Genomic DNA, 19,078 nt, shown 5'->3' with positions numbered 1-19,078 from the left:
CAAATAACTTAATAAAGATAGATACAATATTTTTAGTATGTTCAGTTAGCATTTATAATATTTTGACATGATATATAGAATGCTGATATGTTTGTAAAAAATATTTTACAAGGACAGATCATTTTGTATTTGCTTGTTTTATTTTAGTGACAGTTTTTATTCAAACTGATATGAGAATAAAAACATTAAAAGTTACACTGAAGACTCGTGAAGATTATATAAATGCATCTTAGACAATTTTATCTTTATTTATTTTATAACTTTTAGTATTTATCAATTTTTTCAATGTAACATTATTAAGTTTAAGAAAGTAACGGCACCATTTTATTTCTATCACATTTACATTTACATGATATTGAACTAAGGCACTAGGTATCACCATACCGCTTCATTGATACAAGTTAAAACTTTTTTCATACCCATTATCTAAAACAACATACTGCTCTTTGAGGTTTTTCTAAGAGGCTTTTCCAAAATTTACTTTTGTGTACAAATTGCTTTAGTCTTTTATAAGGCAGTATGTTGGAAACCATTTTCAGTTGATGGGTTGGAATACTTTATTAAATATGTTACAGAAGTTTGAAGTGGAAATTAGTATATTAAATACTACATTAATGGAGATTCCTTCCTTTTCAGTGGAGAAAATAGCTCAAATGGTTGGCAGTTATGCACCAAAGCCAGAGATACAGTCATTCATGACCCAGCAAGAAGAAATGCCATCAGGAATGTTAGCACGTGGCAAATACACTGTTAGATCACTGTTCACAGATGATGACAAGAATGAACATCTTAAGTGGGAATGGACCTTTGAGTTAAAGAAGGACTGGGATTAAAAGTATTAATGGCCATTCATTTTTCCCGAGACTTCTGTAGTTACTGAATCATGTTTTGTTTTGTGATGTACACACAGTTTAAATTTAACTCGATTGCCATTGCTGAACTTTTGCAGAATAAGATGTGTTTGCATCAAATGCAAACAAAAAAAGTTTCTGAACGTTATTTAAAAACCTTCTAGTTTTTGATGGTACAGAAGTAACATTCTGGTTGATTGTAGTAAATTATCAAAAGGGAGCTTTTAATTTTCAGTGTATTCTATAGGGTTAAATGATTCTGTGATTTTGATATTTAGATTCAATAATAATTAAGACTTAGTGCCTTACCATAATTACATTTTACTGGGAACATCTTTGAAATATTTAGGAGAATAACATGAGCAGAAATCTGTGATTGGGTTATTTTTAATCACTATTGATTGTTATTTTTTTTCCTTCTAAAATCTTGCCTAACAGAAATTATTTTTGTGTTATGGAAAGCAGTGCATTTTAATATAATAATGAGTATTTACTTTAGATTTTGAAAATATTTTTTTATAACCAAATTGTTTAAGAAAAATGAATTGTCACTTCCATTCAACTAAAACAAGTTCCATAGAATTAGAAAACTTACTTTTTATTAACCATGTTATTTTTTATACAGGTTCAGTGAAAAAAATACCTTTGGAAGAAACAATGTTTTTATGTACAGGAATTTCATTTTTGTTCCATTGTATTTGTTTATTAGTGTAAGAGAGAATTATGAAAAAGCACACACATTGAGTTTTCTGGAGGATCACTAAAATATTTTGGAGTAGAGAACAGACTGCTTAGAATCTTAGTCAGTAAACTCGTATGCTTATGAAAAAATATTTAATATTTTTGCTCAAATGCATTTTGTCAGGTTTTGTAAGACAATCTAATTTAATTGGAATTTATGGCATTTGGGGTGAATCTTTTATTGTTCAGTTCGTTTTTTTATGTTAAAAAGGTTAGCTATTATAGGAGTGATACTCCACACATTTACTTAAAACATAAGTAAACATAAAATATGTTCTTATTGAAGATTCTTGCAATATTTATATTTATATACTTTCAAAAAAAACCTCCAAATAATAATGTAGCAGTAAAATTAAGGTGTATGGCTCGGGTTTTGTCATTAAAACAATTTTCTACGCTTTGAAATTTTTATAACCTTTTAGAAGTAAAAACGTATTTTGAAAGTAGTTATTAATGAAAATTCATAAACTTTTGTTAAACAAATTTCTTCAAACCAGTGAAATAAACATATACTGAAGTTAACTGTGTTTGGATTATTTATGTTCGGTACACGCATCATTTTGACATAAATTGCATTTATGCTTTAGGTTAGTTTCTTTTAAAAGTATGAAAGGAAACTGAAATAAGTTAATTAATTGAATAAACAAAGAATAATTATTATTATTTATGGAACTGTCTTGTTAGTGTTTTCGTTTTTTGTTAAAAATGCTATACACTAAATATTTTAACATTAATATAAAACTAGGCCTACATCAGTGTTCCATCTAAGCTGTGCTGCCACACAACAACCAGTCATGTGCCACACACTTCATTATTCCAGCTGTGCACATCCTCGGTAATGGTGAGGAGTATCAACATTTTGACAGCCTTAGTGACCCTGGTAGCTGATAGGCCTAAAGCCCAAATAACTAGTTGATAGCATTGCAAAGTGGCCTCCAATAGGGTCGATGGTCTAAAAATACACCCATTTCTAAATAAAAAACTTGGCACACATTGCTTTGATACTGGTGCACATGAAAAAGTTCTCACACATGGATTGAAAAAAGTAGAGGAAACATTGCCCTACATTAAACAGTTTATAATCATTTTACTGGGTGAAAAAGTCACTGTGATGACTCCTCCAATGAATGCTTTCATGTGACCATGAAAAAGGTTTTCTTTATTTAAATGCATAATGATCACTTTAATGATACAATCACAAGATGCTTTTGATTAAGATCTGTCCGTGGATCATTGTGAAATAATACACACGTTTTGTTTTTACTGATATATTCATAAAAACGAAATTTTCAAAGTTTTAGGTATTTTTTTTTCTCAAATGTTATTCATACACTGGCATATGTTGTTTTCAGATGATGATGATGTATGATTCTGATATTAACCCTAAATTAACATTATAAAATGTTCAATGTGTACTGAACTACTTTCTTTGGCTACAGAGTTTCTGAACTTTATTTTAGTAATCACCTGCAGTTTACGAGTCGCACATTGGATCAGTGGTAAATGTACGGAGTTACAATACTAAATTTCAGTGTTCTATTCCCCTTGGTGGACAGCACACAGATAGCCCAGTGAATTTTGTTTCCATTTAGGATACAATATTTTATAAATGTTCATATTATTGCATATGATGTTTTAATCACTTGTTTTTAAGTCGCAGAAAACAGATATTTTTCTCAAATTTTTAATCAATTTTTCCTTCACAATCAGAAATAAAAGTTCTCAACTTTCAACTCAAAAAACTTTAAATCTCAGTTTAAAAAATTCAAGTTTATGCAATTACTTCTAAAGTTAAACATGGCCATCCCATTATTATCATATGCCTTATTAAGCAAATAACCAACAAAAGTGATAAGAAGCACAAGGATGCTTATTCCAGTATATGGTAATACTAAAGAGCAGGCCAGAATAATAAAATATAGCTTCTGTTTACATTTTCCATCATTTGCAACTAAACATTACATCCTTAAAATGGAAAAACTAGTATTTAATAGTTTACTATTATCCAGATGAGAAAGTACTAATTCTAATAACCTCTGCTTTATTGCAGAGATTAATTGCTAAAATATGTGTAGGACAGCAGTTACGGTCGGCGAGAACCGAGGATAGCAGATACAGAGATCAGAACTATAGTTGCTGACAGGTGGAGATAGAGACAGACAATTGAGTCAAGCGCGGTAGAAAGTGAGTGAATTGTTGTGAACTATCGTGTGTGTAACTGTGAAAATTAAGTGTATTGCAAAGTTGTATTGAGGAAGAATAAACAAGTTTTATTTAAGAAAGGACTTGTATCATAGAAAAATTAACAAACATTAGCAAAAATTGCTCTCTTTCTCTGCCCTCTCTCTGTCTAGCGCACTTATATACGATAATACCGCCTCTTATAGAATTTTCTAGGCTCTCAACATGTGCTACCAGTGTCACTTGACTTCCACTGTCGTAACACACTAGCGTTTATCGCGAATCTTCTAGAATACTCGTCACGTGACCCCGCTGTCGTAACAATACAAATTTTTCCACTTTTGTTTTATTGGGCATTCAAGCAAAAAAAACAATTGTATCATGTTTCCCATTATACACCTGTAACTCAACTTAGCAATTTGTAGGAGTTACAGAGTTCTTACAAAAAATGTAGTTAGTTAGTATACTATGCAATTCAATTGCCCAGTATTTTTGAGGTTTCTGTTTGCTATAAAAAACTGTGTGTAATTGTGTCACCATTTTACTGTGTCTGCTGACCGCATTACTTGCAGAATGTAATCATTAATTACATATATATAAACACACAAACTTTGGAGGAATATTTCTGTGTAAGTAGCTCCATAAACGTGTCAAGATTACTTCCTCTCTTCACATTTCCCAAAGTACAGAAATGAAAACTAGCAGGTTATCAACTCAAAAGTTAATAAGATTAAGAGCTGGAGTTCTTAAACCCACAATGCCCTGATTCAATTACCACTCATCACTGATGGCAATTTGAGGGCATGGTAATTACCCCTTAATGTAATGATTCTACATAAAAATTAGACAAATGTAATATATATATATATATGGATCATAAAAACATTTCATCAACCAAAATATTCCATTTTAATAAAATCCCCAATGTCAACCATTATCTTACTATTATCAGTGTTATAATACAATGAATAGAAGTGAGATCCAAACTTAATCAAGGTAAAGTAACAAAGGATTATGTGAAATATTATTATATTTAAAAGGAAAAAAATATTTTACTTGTCCTTGTTTTCTAAAAGATCAAAGAAAAATGTACATGTCGCATTTTGAATAAAGTTCTTTGATATATCACAGATTGCATCACACAACTTCTATTATCAAGCAAGTTTTATTACTGCTTTTCAAATAAATCAATTTATTAACAATTTTACCCATTTAAGTTTGCAATAGTTATGGAAAAAGGAACACCAAGAGAAAGAAAATTCTGAATAATCTGTAAAGATAAAAAACAAAACAAAAAAAACTTTCCTTCGAGCAAAGTATAGTATAAAGATGGATAAATTTGGGTTTCCCATCATTTACACTCAGTATAATTTATCTTATTTGTTCAAATTGCCCTGTCTAGTTTAACTGAATATCTTCCAAATGTTAACAGAGAAGTAACAGAACAAAATAATAGATAACATTGAAAAAGAGGAAAAAATCACCTGGTCTAATTGTTTAAAGTATAAAAGTTATCACAAGTGTCTTAACATTTTTCTTTATTCACATACTTGTAAAATTAAAAAATATCACTAATGTGTAATGTGGCTTACACAGCATCTAAATTAAAATTCAGTATTTTATAGTATTAAAATGTGTTAGAAAAAAGCTAAGTTTTCTGTAATAGCCTTCATTTCAGATATCAGCATATTTACAGTTTTCAAATTTTAATGTTCAACTAATAAGACTTGTCCTTCAAACTCTGTTTAAGGAAACTAAAACTGGCACAGCACACATCACATTAAAAAAAAAGATAAATCTACCACAATAAAAATGGTTTTCATGTCTCTTCTTGCATACCACTGCTATTTTCATTAATATCCAATACACTCTTCCTGCTGAATCCTAAAACTATATTTGTCCGAACTAAAGGTTATCTTTTTCTTTACACTAGTCCAACTATGGCATTACATTCTGTGTATTTATATTAAAAACAATTAAACAGCTAACAGTTGCTCTTTACATTAGGTTTTATTTTCTAAAATAAAATTTGTGTTTACTTGAGTGAAACAATAAACAAATTAATTTTTCTTGCCACTAAAATCAAATTTTACAAAGTTCTGATTATTTTAACAATGTTATTTCTTTACCAAGTTTCAGCAGCTTTATCAATCAATAAAAAATGTTCACACATTTTTTGTAATAGAAAATTTGAATATTTAATTTTATATGACAATTTTAACATTTTTTCACAAGTAAACAGATAAAAGAACTGTGATTGAATATATGAACTGTGTGTATTTCTGTTACTCAGTACATATTAAAAACTGAAACAGACTGCATTTACTTAGTATTTGAGTTGATTATATTCAGTTGTGATCATTGTAAGTATTCTCATGTACACACGTCTTGGTTTTTGAAATTAGAAAACACACTAAACAGCTAACACCATAAAGAGAAGTGTGTGGTAATTACATATTCTTAGCCTGCGACTGCTTGAACATTTTTTATTTATGTATCTGAAATCTTATAAACATCGTAGCTTTACCAATAAAATTTTCTTTGTAAATGACAAAATACAACATGATGGTTGGAAACCACACTATTTACAAAGACATTTCAATGAAACATTGAAAACTAGTTTTTTTCCATCTGAAATAGTTTGTAAGATGCACATTTATTAATATGTACTGGAGTTGTAAAGCTATGGAGTAGTAAATATATTTTACACTGGTGTGCTAAATTCAACAAGTTTTATTAGTTTTTAATTATACCCTATAAAGCTAATTAGTCAATTTTCAGGCATATGCAGGTGGTTTCATAACCTGCAGGTGGAATGTTTTTATTCAACTAGGCAGAGAATATTGTTGTTTTAAATTACTCATCAGTCTTGACTTTTGATATAAGCTACACAACGAACATCTGTTCATTGAATCAGTATTATTTTATGGGTGACCTTGGTGAATAGTTGCCTTGTAACCTGGCTATAAAACAAACAAACAAACAAAGGTTACCTAGAGGTTTTTAGAATTGTTGCATCTGAGAACCTTTTTCCTTTTAAATGGCCTTAAGACCTATCACTAGTTACAATATAAACAGCTCTTCTCATTTTAGAAAAACAGGACATAACTCGGGGCATTAAAATTATCAACATACAGATGATTTTAACATTCAATCTATACAGAATCTCTTCAGTGGTATAGAAATATATCAGGGAAGGGACAGTTACTCAGAAGTTTAACTGTTTAGATAGATCAGAAAGATACCAATCACAAGATCACTAAATTTAAAATGTAAATGGAATTGTAGTACTATACTATGCAAAGAAAATATCTAATTTGAAATAAAAATGTCTCCTCACATTATACTAGCCACTCTGACATGACTATTTTGGACTATTAGAACAAAACTACTTTTTAGTACAGTAATTGTTTGACTGTAGCTGCATGGCATTTTAGCAATTCCATGCCAAGAGTAAGTTCTGTATGAACTACAAAGGTGGATAACTCCACACGTTTCCTCCTACCAGTTTTTAGCAGTGTGTCAATTAGTTTTTGTGTTATTGACACAGAAAAGTAGTATGTAAGAGCAACAACACCCTATAGACAGGGCAGAGTTTTTGCTTGAAATTACTGATGCATAGATCAAAAGACTTGTTGTATCACATTGTTCATACAAACCTTTTGGAATTTTGCCATGGGAAATAAAACACAATGGGAGGTATTTTGTAGATATACAAGGCTAACCATATCAAGAATGTGATTCTGTTACACTCCCAAGCTGTGGTAATAGTTTTCAGATCACAGTAAAGCTTTATATTTTGTGTTAAAGGATGAAAAATCTAATGGGATTAGATATAATGTCCACTGTAAATGAATGAGCAAGAAAATGGAATCTAAAGAATGTTTTTGTTATCCTAAAGCACACAATGACATATTTAAGAACACAAGTACTTAGTAATTCACAATAATAATATATAATAACCTAAAGTATTACTATTTACTTACTATAACCCACTGTAAGGGGTAATCCACACATACAAATTTTGCCTAGAGTCACAGAAGACCATAGCTATACCACTGTAATTTCTGTTTTATACACAAATAAACATAATTTATAATGCTTTCTTTCCTTAGGTACACAATATTACCATTAACAACAGATTTTCACCACTTATAGCACATTTCTTACAGATGTTTGTTTTACCAGAAAAGCAGGATTAAAGTATCTTTTAATGGCTTTCTACATAGTTCACAATTTAAATTCTTTTAAATTCTGTTTAAAGCTACTCAAGGGCTATCCATGTTAGCCACCTATTATTTCAAAGTAATAGATTAGAGGAAAGGCAGCACTAGTCAATACCACCTATTACCAGCTCTTGGGCTACTCTAATCGAACAGTGGAATTTGACTGCCACCATTATAATGCACCCACAGCCCCAGAGTATGGAGTGCCATTTTTTTGTTGGTAGTAACTGAGTACAAACCACAGAACCTCTGACCCACAGTCCACCACACTATTCACTGTGCTGTACTCAGCTAACATCATTAAAAAATAAAGGTATAATTCATGTGTAATAATTTAGAGCAGACACCAAACAATGACTGAAGTAGCACCCAACCATCCATGCTAAGGGATTGACTGTCACTCTTATAATGAACCCACAGCTTAAAGCACAGGGTACATTGTGAAGGCCAACCCACAGGTCTACAGTGTCAGCATTACCCTTAAACACAGAGCTTTAAACATTTTTGAAGGCTTAAGCTGTGTATAAATCAGACATTCAATAATATATACAAATTTATGAAACAGGTTAAACCTAGCTCTGAGAAACCAATTATTATTATTCTAAACATCCTATTTTATATTGTTAGAAACCTAATCTTTAAACATTTTTGATTAAGAAAGTGAACAAAAACAAAATTCAACTCTGATAAGTATAAAAATTTTTTTCTTATAGTTCATAAACTAGACAGGGCTAAGGAACCATCCACCAAGATAGATATAAGCACGTTATAAAGAATTCAAAAATTGAGTCAAAACTACTTAAAAATTACTACCAACCACTTATTGTACCTTCACAATATTCTATTTTACACAGCATACAGTTCTGAGTATCAACCTATGTAAATAAAACAGCATATAACACAAAGTACATTCTAGCATCTGCACAGAATAACATTAACAATGCCAAGATTACAATAGAAACAAAAAATATTTCAGCTATTGTTCATGTCTACACATCACATTTTTTTCATAAGACAAAAAAAAATCATCAAGGGATGGGAATAATGCAGATTACAATACTTATTTTTTTGCCAAAGATATAGTTATAATTTCACAGATTAAAATCCTAGAATCCATATTCTGTAGGAGTTAAATTTACAATTTTTCTTGCTTCCTTTTGTACTCAATTTGGCAAAGACGAGATGATCCCACTTGATGATTGCTCTAGAGAGTAAAACTACAAAATGGAAATATTTCTACAGAAGTCCAATTGAAAAGATTCAGTTTATAATAAACCACTTCTAGCTTGCTTCCCTCTCAACAAATGCAGAACCAGTTACTTTACAATGGTATGGTCATACTTGATCGCTGAGCAATATCAGCCTGGCAGTAAGGACATTTTGACTGGTGTGGAGCACACTGGCTACATAATACATAATGATTACATGGTAACAAGGCTACACTACGATTCTGGTTTTCACATACCATACACTTTGTTGCTGTTTTATGATAAATCACCTAAAAAAAAGAAAATAGGAAAAATATTTCAAAAATAAATTCAAAGTTGTGATTAATCATTATCTTGCGATCATTAATAAACTTCCTCATACATGATATTGTGCACTTATTTGCTACTATTAAAGATTCAGTTCTACTTAAGACCATTCATGTATAGGTTTTTGGTGTAAATTTAGGGGATAAGAAAACAAAAACATTTTTCATCAACCAGTAAAATTACATTTGGAAATCCAAGCCATTATTTTAAGGCCAAATGCAAAAAATACCCCGTTTCTGGTAGCATGACCTACTTGGAAATGCACCTCCCAACCTGAAACTTTATTTCATGAAATACAAAGTTTTCAAGCAAAAAAATGTGCTTAGAATACAACAAAATTATGTTGAAGTTGGTCCAGTGACTTGATTTTTATTAATCATCAACAATCCATATACACGGGAAATTCATTTATGTCCTTCCAATTTTAAGCCAAGTAAAAAAATTCTACACTCTGATAGTCAACATAACTGTCATGGCCAAGAGTGACTATGTGGTACACAAGCAAGCAATAGTGTTTTTTTTGTTGTTGTTAGAAATTTCCATTACATTATAAATATCAAATGAGAACATACTGATATCATGTGTGTTTTATGTCAAATTTATTGAGAGACAGCATTTGAGGTGGATTTTCAACTCTCAGTTATGTACCACAACTTTAGACAACTCAAAGTTTGAACTAGTCTGGATTTATTAGTTTATCAACTCATCATAGTAACATTATGCTTTATTTGCAGAGTAAATTATTGGAATGAGGATTGCTATGAGGATATTAAAATTAATCTTTAGTTATTATTTAATACAAAGTTGAAAGTGTCTTCTGTCTCAATCCCTGGACAAAGGGTCTTGCTGCTTTAAGTCCAATTCGTATGAAGGAATTATATCTAAACTGTGACTGTCTATCTTCTGATTTTTAAGATGACAGATCAAGATACTGTCAAAACCTGTTGTAGTATTTATTATTCTATGAACCATAAGCACCAAGTTAGTGTGTGTGTGTTTGTGTGGTGGTGTGGGGTATTTGACCTAGGAATAATTATTGTGAAGGAGATAAACACCAATCAATGTCAAAATGTAGTTCTGATACATTCTGTTCCACATAACTTTATACTGGATATGATTGTCACAATACTTGCAAATCTGCATATTCAACTATAACGTACTCAACTCTCAAAAAATATTTTAAAAAATCCCACGTACCTGTAGGGAATTAACTGGAAACAGTATTTTTTTATTTATTATTATACAAAAAAAAAGTAAAACTGCTTTGAAATCTTACAATAAAGCTATCTAAGATCATTTAAGAACAAAGTAATATATTTAATTACTCTACTGCAAATACTGCAGAGAAGATAATACAATTTGCCCAAAATTAATACAGAAGATCTAATAAGAATTCATCTAGAAGATACAACAATAACATTTCACATAGTTGATATTTACATCTTAAACATTATAACAGGCTACCTGAACTTTTATTTTCATTTAATTTTTGTTATTAAGAAATGATGGTTGAAAAAAAATGTAAAATCATAAAACACCAAACAGATCAAAACACTGCATTAACAGTCTTTAAAAATTTCTATCTGAAAACTTTTTAAATTTAATTTGGTACAAAAAAAGTTATAAATACATATATTTTAAGCTTTTTAAAATTTTCATTTAATACAATACTTCCTCCTTGATGACAGCTGGAGAATACTGTCATCATTAAATCCTTGTTTAATTGTACAAGTTTCAAGGGATTTACCTTTTCTAGCCTGTCTAGTTCATTTATAAGCTGGTCTTTTATTTGTTTGAGTTCGCCCAAGGGTATAGTTTCTAATTCTGATACTCCTGTTAGTGTGTGTAATAAAGAGCCACCAGAAAGATTTTCTACTTCCTTTTGGAGTAAGTCTAATTTTGCTAAAGCCTAAATGAAAGAAAAAGAGAAAAGGTGAAAGTATATTTAAAACAACAAACCTCAAATTCTGAAGAAATATATTACAACAAGCCCAAATAGTTTATAGCAATATTTTGTAAAGGCCTTAACACAGCAGTTGGTTTTTTTGCTTTGGTGTTGTTATTACTTTTTCTCATCAAAACCCTTTCATTTTTGTATTTAAAAGCTACAGGTTCCAAGTTTAAAACTTAAAACACACAATGTAGCAAACACATGAATTATTATTATTTTATAATTACAAAGGAACATAGATGAACAACATGTTATTTTCATTACATGCAGTTAGACTGTCCAATAAACAATTAAACATGTTCAAAATACATCTAAAAAGGGCCAAACATTTTTTTAATAACTGATGGAACACAAATATGCTATTACAACTGAAGTGCTTGTACTCATAAAAAAACCAGGGAAAAGCTGCTAGTAGAAGAAACATAATACAATTAATGTTTTTCATAGTAGTTTTATCTTTAAAATCAATCAATCAATTAGCAGGTATGATCATAAGAAAAAACGAAAAACATTGTTTGGAATATAAGAAATACTAATTTATAATATTAGTACCTTTGGCAACATTTGAGGTAAACTCTACAAAAGGCAGAGTTAAACAATGAACAACTATTAAATAAACAAGCATTAATGCTTAAGAAACAAAATATGGATTACTAAAATTAACAATAGAATCAAAAAAGAAAAAAAAACATCTTAAATTTATCAATTCACACAATGCCAATATAATGTTATATCCCAAACAGTTTAATTAGCAATGCAAAAACTTCAAATCTATCTGTTGATAATTGTCAATTTTTTCAAACTTCTCCATTAAACACCACATTTTTACAATGATCATAAATGGAAACTAATGCATCTTTATTTTACTTTTTTTTAATGCCATACTGGAATAATGAAAAGACAAACAATATTATTAACTTTCTCATCAGTTGTCATCTTATTATGGCAAATTTTCTAATTATCAAGTTAATGTATAAGACTGGTTCACTGTTACTTATTTTCTAAACTTCATATTTCAATCATCAAAGCTTGCACTCAAGGAGATCTATTGAATGCAATGTTATTTTAAAATAACGCTGAGCCACCGAGGGTACTTAAAGTTTGATTAAAATGCAGATTCACCTAATTTGAATACTTTTTAACTTTAGTATGCTTAATTACTGTTTTCCTTTCACTTTTGTGAACATAATAGACTAAATTAATCTCGTGAAGAAACGATTTTACTGTGCTATAAAGACAGTCATTGATTAAGCTGACACAGTATAATATCGGCACATAAATAAAATACTTAAACTTTATTACTGTATATTGATTTTAATTGTTATTGCAATACATACTTTATTTGGTTCTAAAGTTAGAATCGGACAAGTGAATGGATTTTCTACAAATTCAATTTTATTTAAAAATGCACCCTTTTTAACTATATATCACTGCATAAATTGAAAAACAGCAGCACATTAATAAAGAACCAAAATAATGTATCTAATTTCAAACTCTGTTAAAAGGGGGGGGGGGGGTATACCAAAACATATAGGTAATGTTTTCACACAAGTTTAAGTTTCTATGAAAGCCAATGAATTTTAATATACAACGTTCTGAAAAAAAAACAAAAATTCAAATATAGGAAATATTGACATGACTAAAATTATAATATATCAGTTAAAATCATATAGTTATTAGTTGCAATGTTTCTGTTTCTTTCTTCTCTAACATTGTGAGATTATGTTGTTTTTCTACTTACTTCCAGCTCTTCAATTGTCATATTTGTAGCTGAAGTTAATTGTAGGAACATAATTCTTTACTTTTTGAGGGTTTCTGTAAGGTTTTAAGAATTGCACAAAATGCTATTACTACACGCAATTTCACTTCTTTTTAAAAGCATAAAATCTCCGATTATTTTATTAAAAACTGATCTATAAAATTAGTAAAATATAATCAAATCTGTATATTTCATATAATATGCATTTGCTCCTAATACATCTTTAAAATTACCTTTAGAAGGAAGGCAAGACAACCCCCATTTGGTAAAAAACAGGTTAAAATTCAGTCCCAGATTTTGGTTACACCACAAAAAGTAAATTACCTCTTTAAAGGGTATAAAAAGGAAATCATTGATAAAGTAGTCACTACATGTTTGCCATGTATTATCTAATGCCCGTGTACTGCAAACAATAGCTACCACAACACCTAGTAGATTTTTTGTACTGGCAAAGATCCTACGATAAACTTTGTGTTTCTTTAATCTCAGTATTACACATACCTCATCTCTCTGTTGTTCTTTAACCTTTTCTCTTCTATTCGCATCTTCTGCATGTCGCTTCCATGCTTCACATGCCTGGAAAGTTCCGAGGAACTCCTGAGTGAGTTTTTTAATACAAAATTACTAACAAACAATAAATATATAACCCAAGACATAAAAAATTCATGTAGCTTATGCAAATTAGCATTTTACAAGCTAACCCATTTGTACTACAATTTTTTTGGTTATGTGTGTTAGTTTTATACTACTTAAAAGTTATACAAAATAGTATCTTACAGCTTTACTAAAGTGCACCATTACTACCACAGTTCTGAACATGTATCTACCAATAATCTGCAACATTTGAACATTGAAATTATTTGTATCAATAATTTTAAACAGGATAAAAATATAATAAAAAAGACTTCTGTATTTCTCTTTTACTAACACAGCAGTAATATTATCACTATTTAATTTCAGAAATTAAGTGCTACATTTAATAAACTTTCCTTATTGGTTCATGAGGTGTTCTTATGCGTAAAACTAGAAACAATTTATTTTGACATGTTAAAATATATTAGATTTACATAATAACCAATACTTACTACACATCTGTATGAAAAAAAACAAAAAAAAATACAGGCACAAAGATTATATATGGTACTAACATTCTGCTATGAGCTTTAAAAATTTAATCACCATATTTTGATATATTGTTGTTAATAAATGGAAGTTAATGGAGTTTTATGTTTTTATTTTAAGTACCATGTTGGAATAATGGAAAGGCAACCAAAAACAAACACTAACAATTAATGCCATTATAGTATCTTTATTTGTTTTCCCTCAATTATTTGAAAATAACAGACTAAATTAGTCCTTTGAAGATTTTATTGTACTGTAAAGATAGTCACTGATAAAGCTGACACAGCAGAATATTGGCACGTAGATAAAATTACCTTCTCCACAAACTTTATTTTATTGCTTTAAATCTTAATTTGCATTCATTCATACATTTGAAATTTTATTTTGTATTTAGAAGATCAGTTTTTCTTGTGATTCCTATCTGATATTATATGAAAAAAAAACTCTTAAAGTTTAGAAATACACCTAAAATATGTAAGAAATCAAACATAAATGGTAAAAAATAAATATTCTGATAGCTAGGAACAGTTATTTGTTTCTTTGTTTAATATTTCAAGCCTTGATGAACAATCTTTGCTTCTAGTGGCTCAGCAGTAAGTTTGACAGCTTAGAATGGTATATATATTAACGTAACTAATCTACATTCAACTTAAAAGGTCTAATCCACAAATCATAAGCAGCACAAAATATTATGGACTCAATGGCAGAGTTTTGAAAAACATGAAAGTATGTCACATATTCTTTTAAACACCATATAGGCAGATTGAATTCTGAGTTTCCTGTGCGAATAATGCAAAAGTAACATTTAAACTAAAGACAACAGATTCCCTCAACACTAACCAAAGAAGTAGAATGGAATCAAGAATTTTTTGTTTTCTGTGAATAATTACTATATTAGTTCATAAAATAAAACGAATACAGTATAAAGTGATATGTGAAATGAATATATAATCCAGAAAAGGTTCACATCAAACTATAAAGAGATAAATTAATCTAATATAAGCATATGAATGCATTTTAATTTTGCAAAATGCAGCCTAGTGCTCTTATTGTTCTTTTGCTTTTTTTGTTAATGTTCTTGTGAGTATCAGAAGTCTTCTACTGGAATCTTGATTAATAATTGTTTATTGAATTTAAACAGTTCCTTTTCTTTTAATGCTGATTGAAAGTATAAAAACCCTTCTGTAATTAATAATACACACATCTGTAACAATCCAGCAACATAGAAAAGGTATATTGAAACAATCTGTGTGTAATATTTAAGACAACCTCTACTTACCATTCTCAATTGATTATATCCTTCTTCCATTGTGGCTAATTTAGTTCTAACAACTTGTTCTTCATGTAACCTATGAACTTCACTGAGACTAGGACCACCAGAATTAACTGAATTAAATGAAGACATGTTTGGTAGAAGGGGAGAATTGGGAGCACCTCCTACCCGACTACTTGGAGACATGTTTTGTGACGCAGAGTATTCATAAACACCAGAACCAGGGAAATGTCCATACTTTGTATTGTCAAAAGAACTTGGATGACCATAGAATGCTGCAGCAGCCTACAAGAGATACAGATAACCAACAAATGTAAGAAAAAATGCTATCCATAACATATTAATCTGATGTACCATATTTAACATTTTCAATAATGTACTTATTGTTTTTAGCAGAAAATTCTACCATAAGTTTCAATTTATGTAAGAAAAAAAAACGCTATTAAAAACAATCCAACTCATTTTTTCTTCTTCACTGGTCATATGAAACATAAATGACACATCATTTATAAGCAGTTTGTAAAACAAAAGCTGATGTGTAGACTATAAACACCTTATGAATGAATTGACTTAATAGCTCAAACTTTAGAACATTGTTGCAATAGCTTATCCAGTTAGTTTCCATTTCCCAGTTAGTTTAACACGACTTAGAAGCTAGGACAATTACTTAAAGCTTCTTAAGTAAGTCTTAACAAAATGGTATTTGATGTTGTTTTGCTAATGCAAATTCTCTGTTTCAGGTTTACAGGTCAAACATGACAATTTAAATTTAATTTTTGTCTCTTAACCCTCTCACTAGAGGCAGGTCAATATGCAGAGATTAAACAAATGAAATTTCACAATTTTCAGATAAAGAATAGTATTTTCAATCTTAACATAAAAACAATTTTGTGCTTGGAGCAGTTAACATTCAGACTTCATATATTCATTGAGAATGTTTTAGTAAAAATACTCAATTCTCTCCCTACAAGGTACTATTTTGAACTCGTTATAATTTCCATACCATAACTCTTTAATACACTTTGGATATCTTCACAAAATTTGGTAGACTTTTAGTAAGCATTAAAAGTCTTTCATATGCAAAAAATCAATTTTTTTTATGAAGTATTTTTAGGAAAGATTTGTCCATGAATGTATATAGTATTTATATATAATAGTCCTAGTGCTAAGTAATTTCCACATTAAGATTAAAAATACTTTTATTTGTCTCAAAAATCTCAAATTTTATTTGCATAATCTCTAAAACATCCTAAATAAATGTCAAATGTTTTTTACAGTAAAAAATTATATTTTATCTGTTATTTTCTCTACCCAAACTTTATGCAAGGATGGTCAATCTGACTGACCTCATAACCACCAAAATAAATCTAAATTACTTATTTGTCTTCTCGAATGACTTCAAATGTTAATATGAAACTACATTTGTTTATCTTAAATAGCTTTAAACTCATAACAGTATACATTTATTCATACTTAAATTTCATTGTTTTATTACCCTTTGAACTGTGTCTAACCACTGTTTGCACCATTACAAGTTGTAAATCACTTAGCGAACATGAAGCTCATGTTACGCTATTGAATTACGTTACCCACGAGTTACTTGCAAGCTGTTCGCAAGCAAACCTCATGAAATAATTTTATTATAATATTATTTATTTCACCTAATCTAACCTTAACTACATAAAAACTTTCCAACTTTACAGTTTTAGTTATTTTTATAATAATAAATAAAGAATATACACGAAAAACAAGAGAAAAGTACTTACCTAGATCTTTCTTTTTTTGCTGTCGACTGTTAGTGACACTAACCCTACTTTTTTTATACTAATAAGAGTACTGCACTAAAAACCTTTTTATTTAATTGAATAATGCACCAAAGAATACAGAATAATAACATGCAAAAAGCAGACAATGTCCCATAACTATCACAATTTTTCTGCTTTTATAACTATGTAACACTCACCATTAAAACTTCATCTAAGCTCACTGATGTGTTTCCCGTGGGAATCAAGCTTGAACTGAAAGTGAAACTGACAATTCTCTTTACAGAAAACAATGTAATATAATATGTCACTTGTTAGATGAAAACCTTGGCTTTCTATTCATTATAAATAATATAGTATTGAACATCAGAGAGAACTACTGGCAATTTCTGAAAGGGAGGATGTGACAAGAGGGGTCTGATTGTCTATTTCATGGCTGTGTATCCAAAATAAGACTGAAGACTATGAAAAGTATTTTGCTTGAGTGATGACGATATTATAACGAGTAATTTTTGTTAAATTTCTTACTTCTTAGAGGGGTTGCAAATAAATTAGAGAAGAGGGGATGCCTAGGGAACAAATGTCCCAATTCTCACACTAGAGGAAATTCTAGATGTATTTTAAATATTGCCTTATAAAAGTAAGAACTTAAAACTTATGTACTACTAAAGTATGGATTATTAGCTATGTTTTTATGCTATAAGTATCAGTATATCATGAAAAAAAGTAGTTTAATTAAATTTTGAATGTAACTCACTAAAACCTCTTGACATGCGCAGAAAAAGATGCCCGTAGAAAGATGGTTAAATACAAGACTTGTAATGTTCAGTGAAATCTTGCCAAATTTCATGAAGATATACAAAACATATTAAGTTATAGTATGGAAACTAATGGTCACAAGGTCACTATAGTCCACTAAGCCCATAGCAAGAGGGTTAAAACTGTAAAATTTATAATGTTTTTGTTTATGTTTCCTACTGTATACAAAACTTTGTTTTTGTAGACTGTATTAGAAAAGCACAGCATATATTTTCATTTCTCATATTCATCTGCCTCACCTTATTAATTGTTTTCTTTTTTTAAAGGAAAACTTTCAGAGTAAGTAATATGTTAAAAAAAACGTGTTAGACATTTATCTGATACTGTCTGATCAAATTGAAACTGGCTTGGTGGTGTAAAGCTGAATGGTATGTAAAGTTTCTAAATATATTTTTTATAAATTATAGTCAAAAATTAAATGATTATTAAGTAAAAATTATAAGTGAAAAACCAAAATCATGAACTTTTTAATTATATCCCCTCCAGACCTTATCTTAGGGAGTTGTGTGAAATGCTAGAATAGAATTGACCTTACGTTCTTTTTCATGCAAATTAATAATTCTGTTGATAATAAATACCTAGAACAGAAAGGGATTGTTTTCTTATGTTTGAATAATTATACTTTGATAAAAAAAAAGCCTCTAAGCACAGTATTTTAATGAAAAGCCACTTTAAAAGCCATATTAGTAAGTATTTACGGTTTCAACCACTGCTATATATATATATAATAAAAAACAACAACAACAACAACTTTAAAGTATTCTTCTGAAGCTTCTTACAATTTACAAAAACTTACTAAATACCATACAACTAAGATTTGACAAATTAGAAATTGAAGAACAAAATGTCTGTACTAT

At 29.5% G+C, this 19,078-nt stretch overlaps 2 protein-coding genes across 2 annotated transcripts in view; one reads left to right on the top strand and one right to left on the bottom strand.

The window, feature by feature from the left end:
• The window catches only part of LOC106459705 (rho GDP-dissociation inhibitor 2-like), a 17,927-nt gene extending 15,813 nt beyond the window's left edge, over nt 1-2,114 (top strand). Inside the window, exon 4 of the mRNA XM_022386229.1 lies at nt 515-2,114. Within this exon, the coding sequence (XP_022241937.1) occupies nt 515-833 (319 nt within the window). The 3' untranslated portion in view covers nt 834-2,114. The remainder of the gene's footprint in view (nt 1-514) is intronic.
• A 2,805-nt stretch (nt 2,115-4,919) lies between these two features.
• LOC106459709 (putative E3 ubiquitin-protein ligase UNKL) overlaps nt 4,920-19,078 on the bottom strand; it is a 51,068-nt gene continuing 36,909 nt past the window's right edge. The window contains 4 exon segments of the mRNA XM_022386231.1: nt 4,920-9,497; nt 11,282-11,443; nt 13,746-13,841; nt 15,646-15,924. Coding sequence (XP_022241939.1) covers nt 9,321-9,497; nt 11,282-11,443; nt 13,746-13,841; nt 15,646-15,924 — 714 coding nt within the window. The 3' untranslated portion in view covers nt 4,920-9,320.

The sequence above is a fragment of the Limulus polyphemus genome, unplaced genomic scaffold, assembly GCF_000517525.1.
Source record: "Limulus polyphemus unplaced genomic scaffold, Limulus_polyphemus-2.1.2 Scaffold650, whole genome shotgun sequence".
NCBI lineage: Eukaryota > Metazoa > Arthropoda > Merostomata > Xiphosura > Limulidae > Limulus > Limulus polyphemus.
The sequence above is the reverse complement of the archived record's forward strand: the minus strand, read 5'-3'. Positions and strand labels throughout refer to the sequence as shown.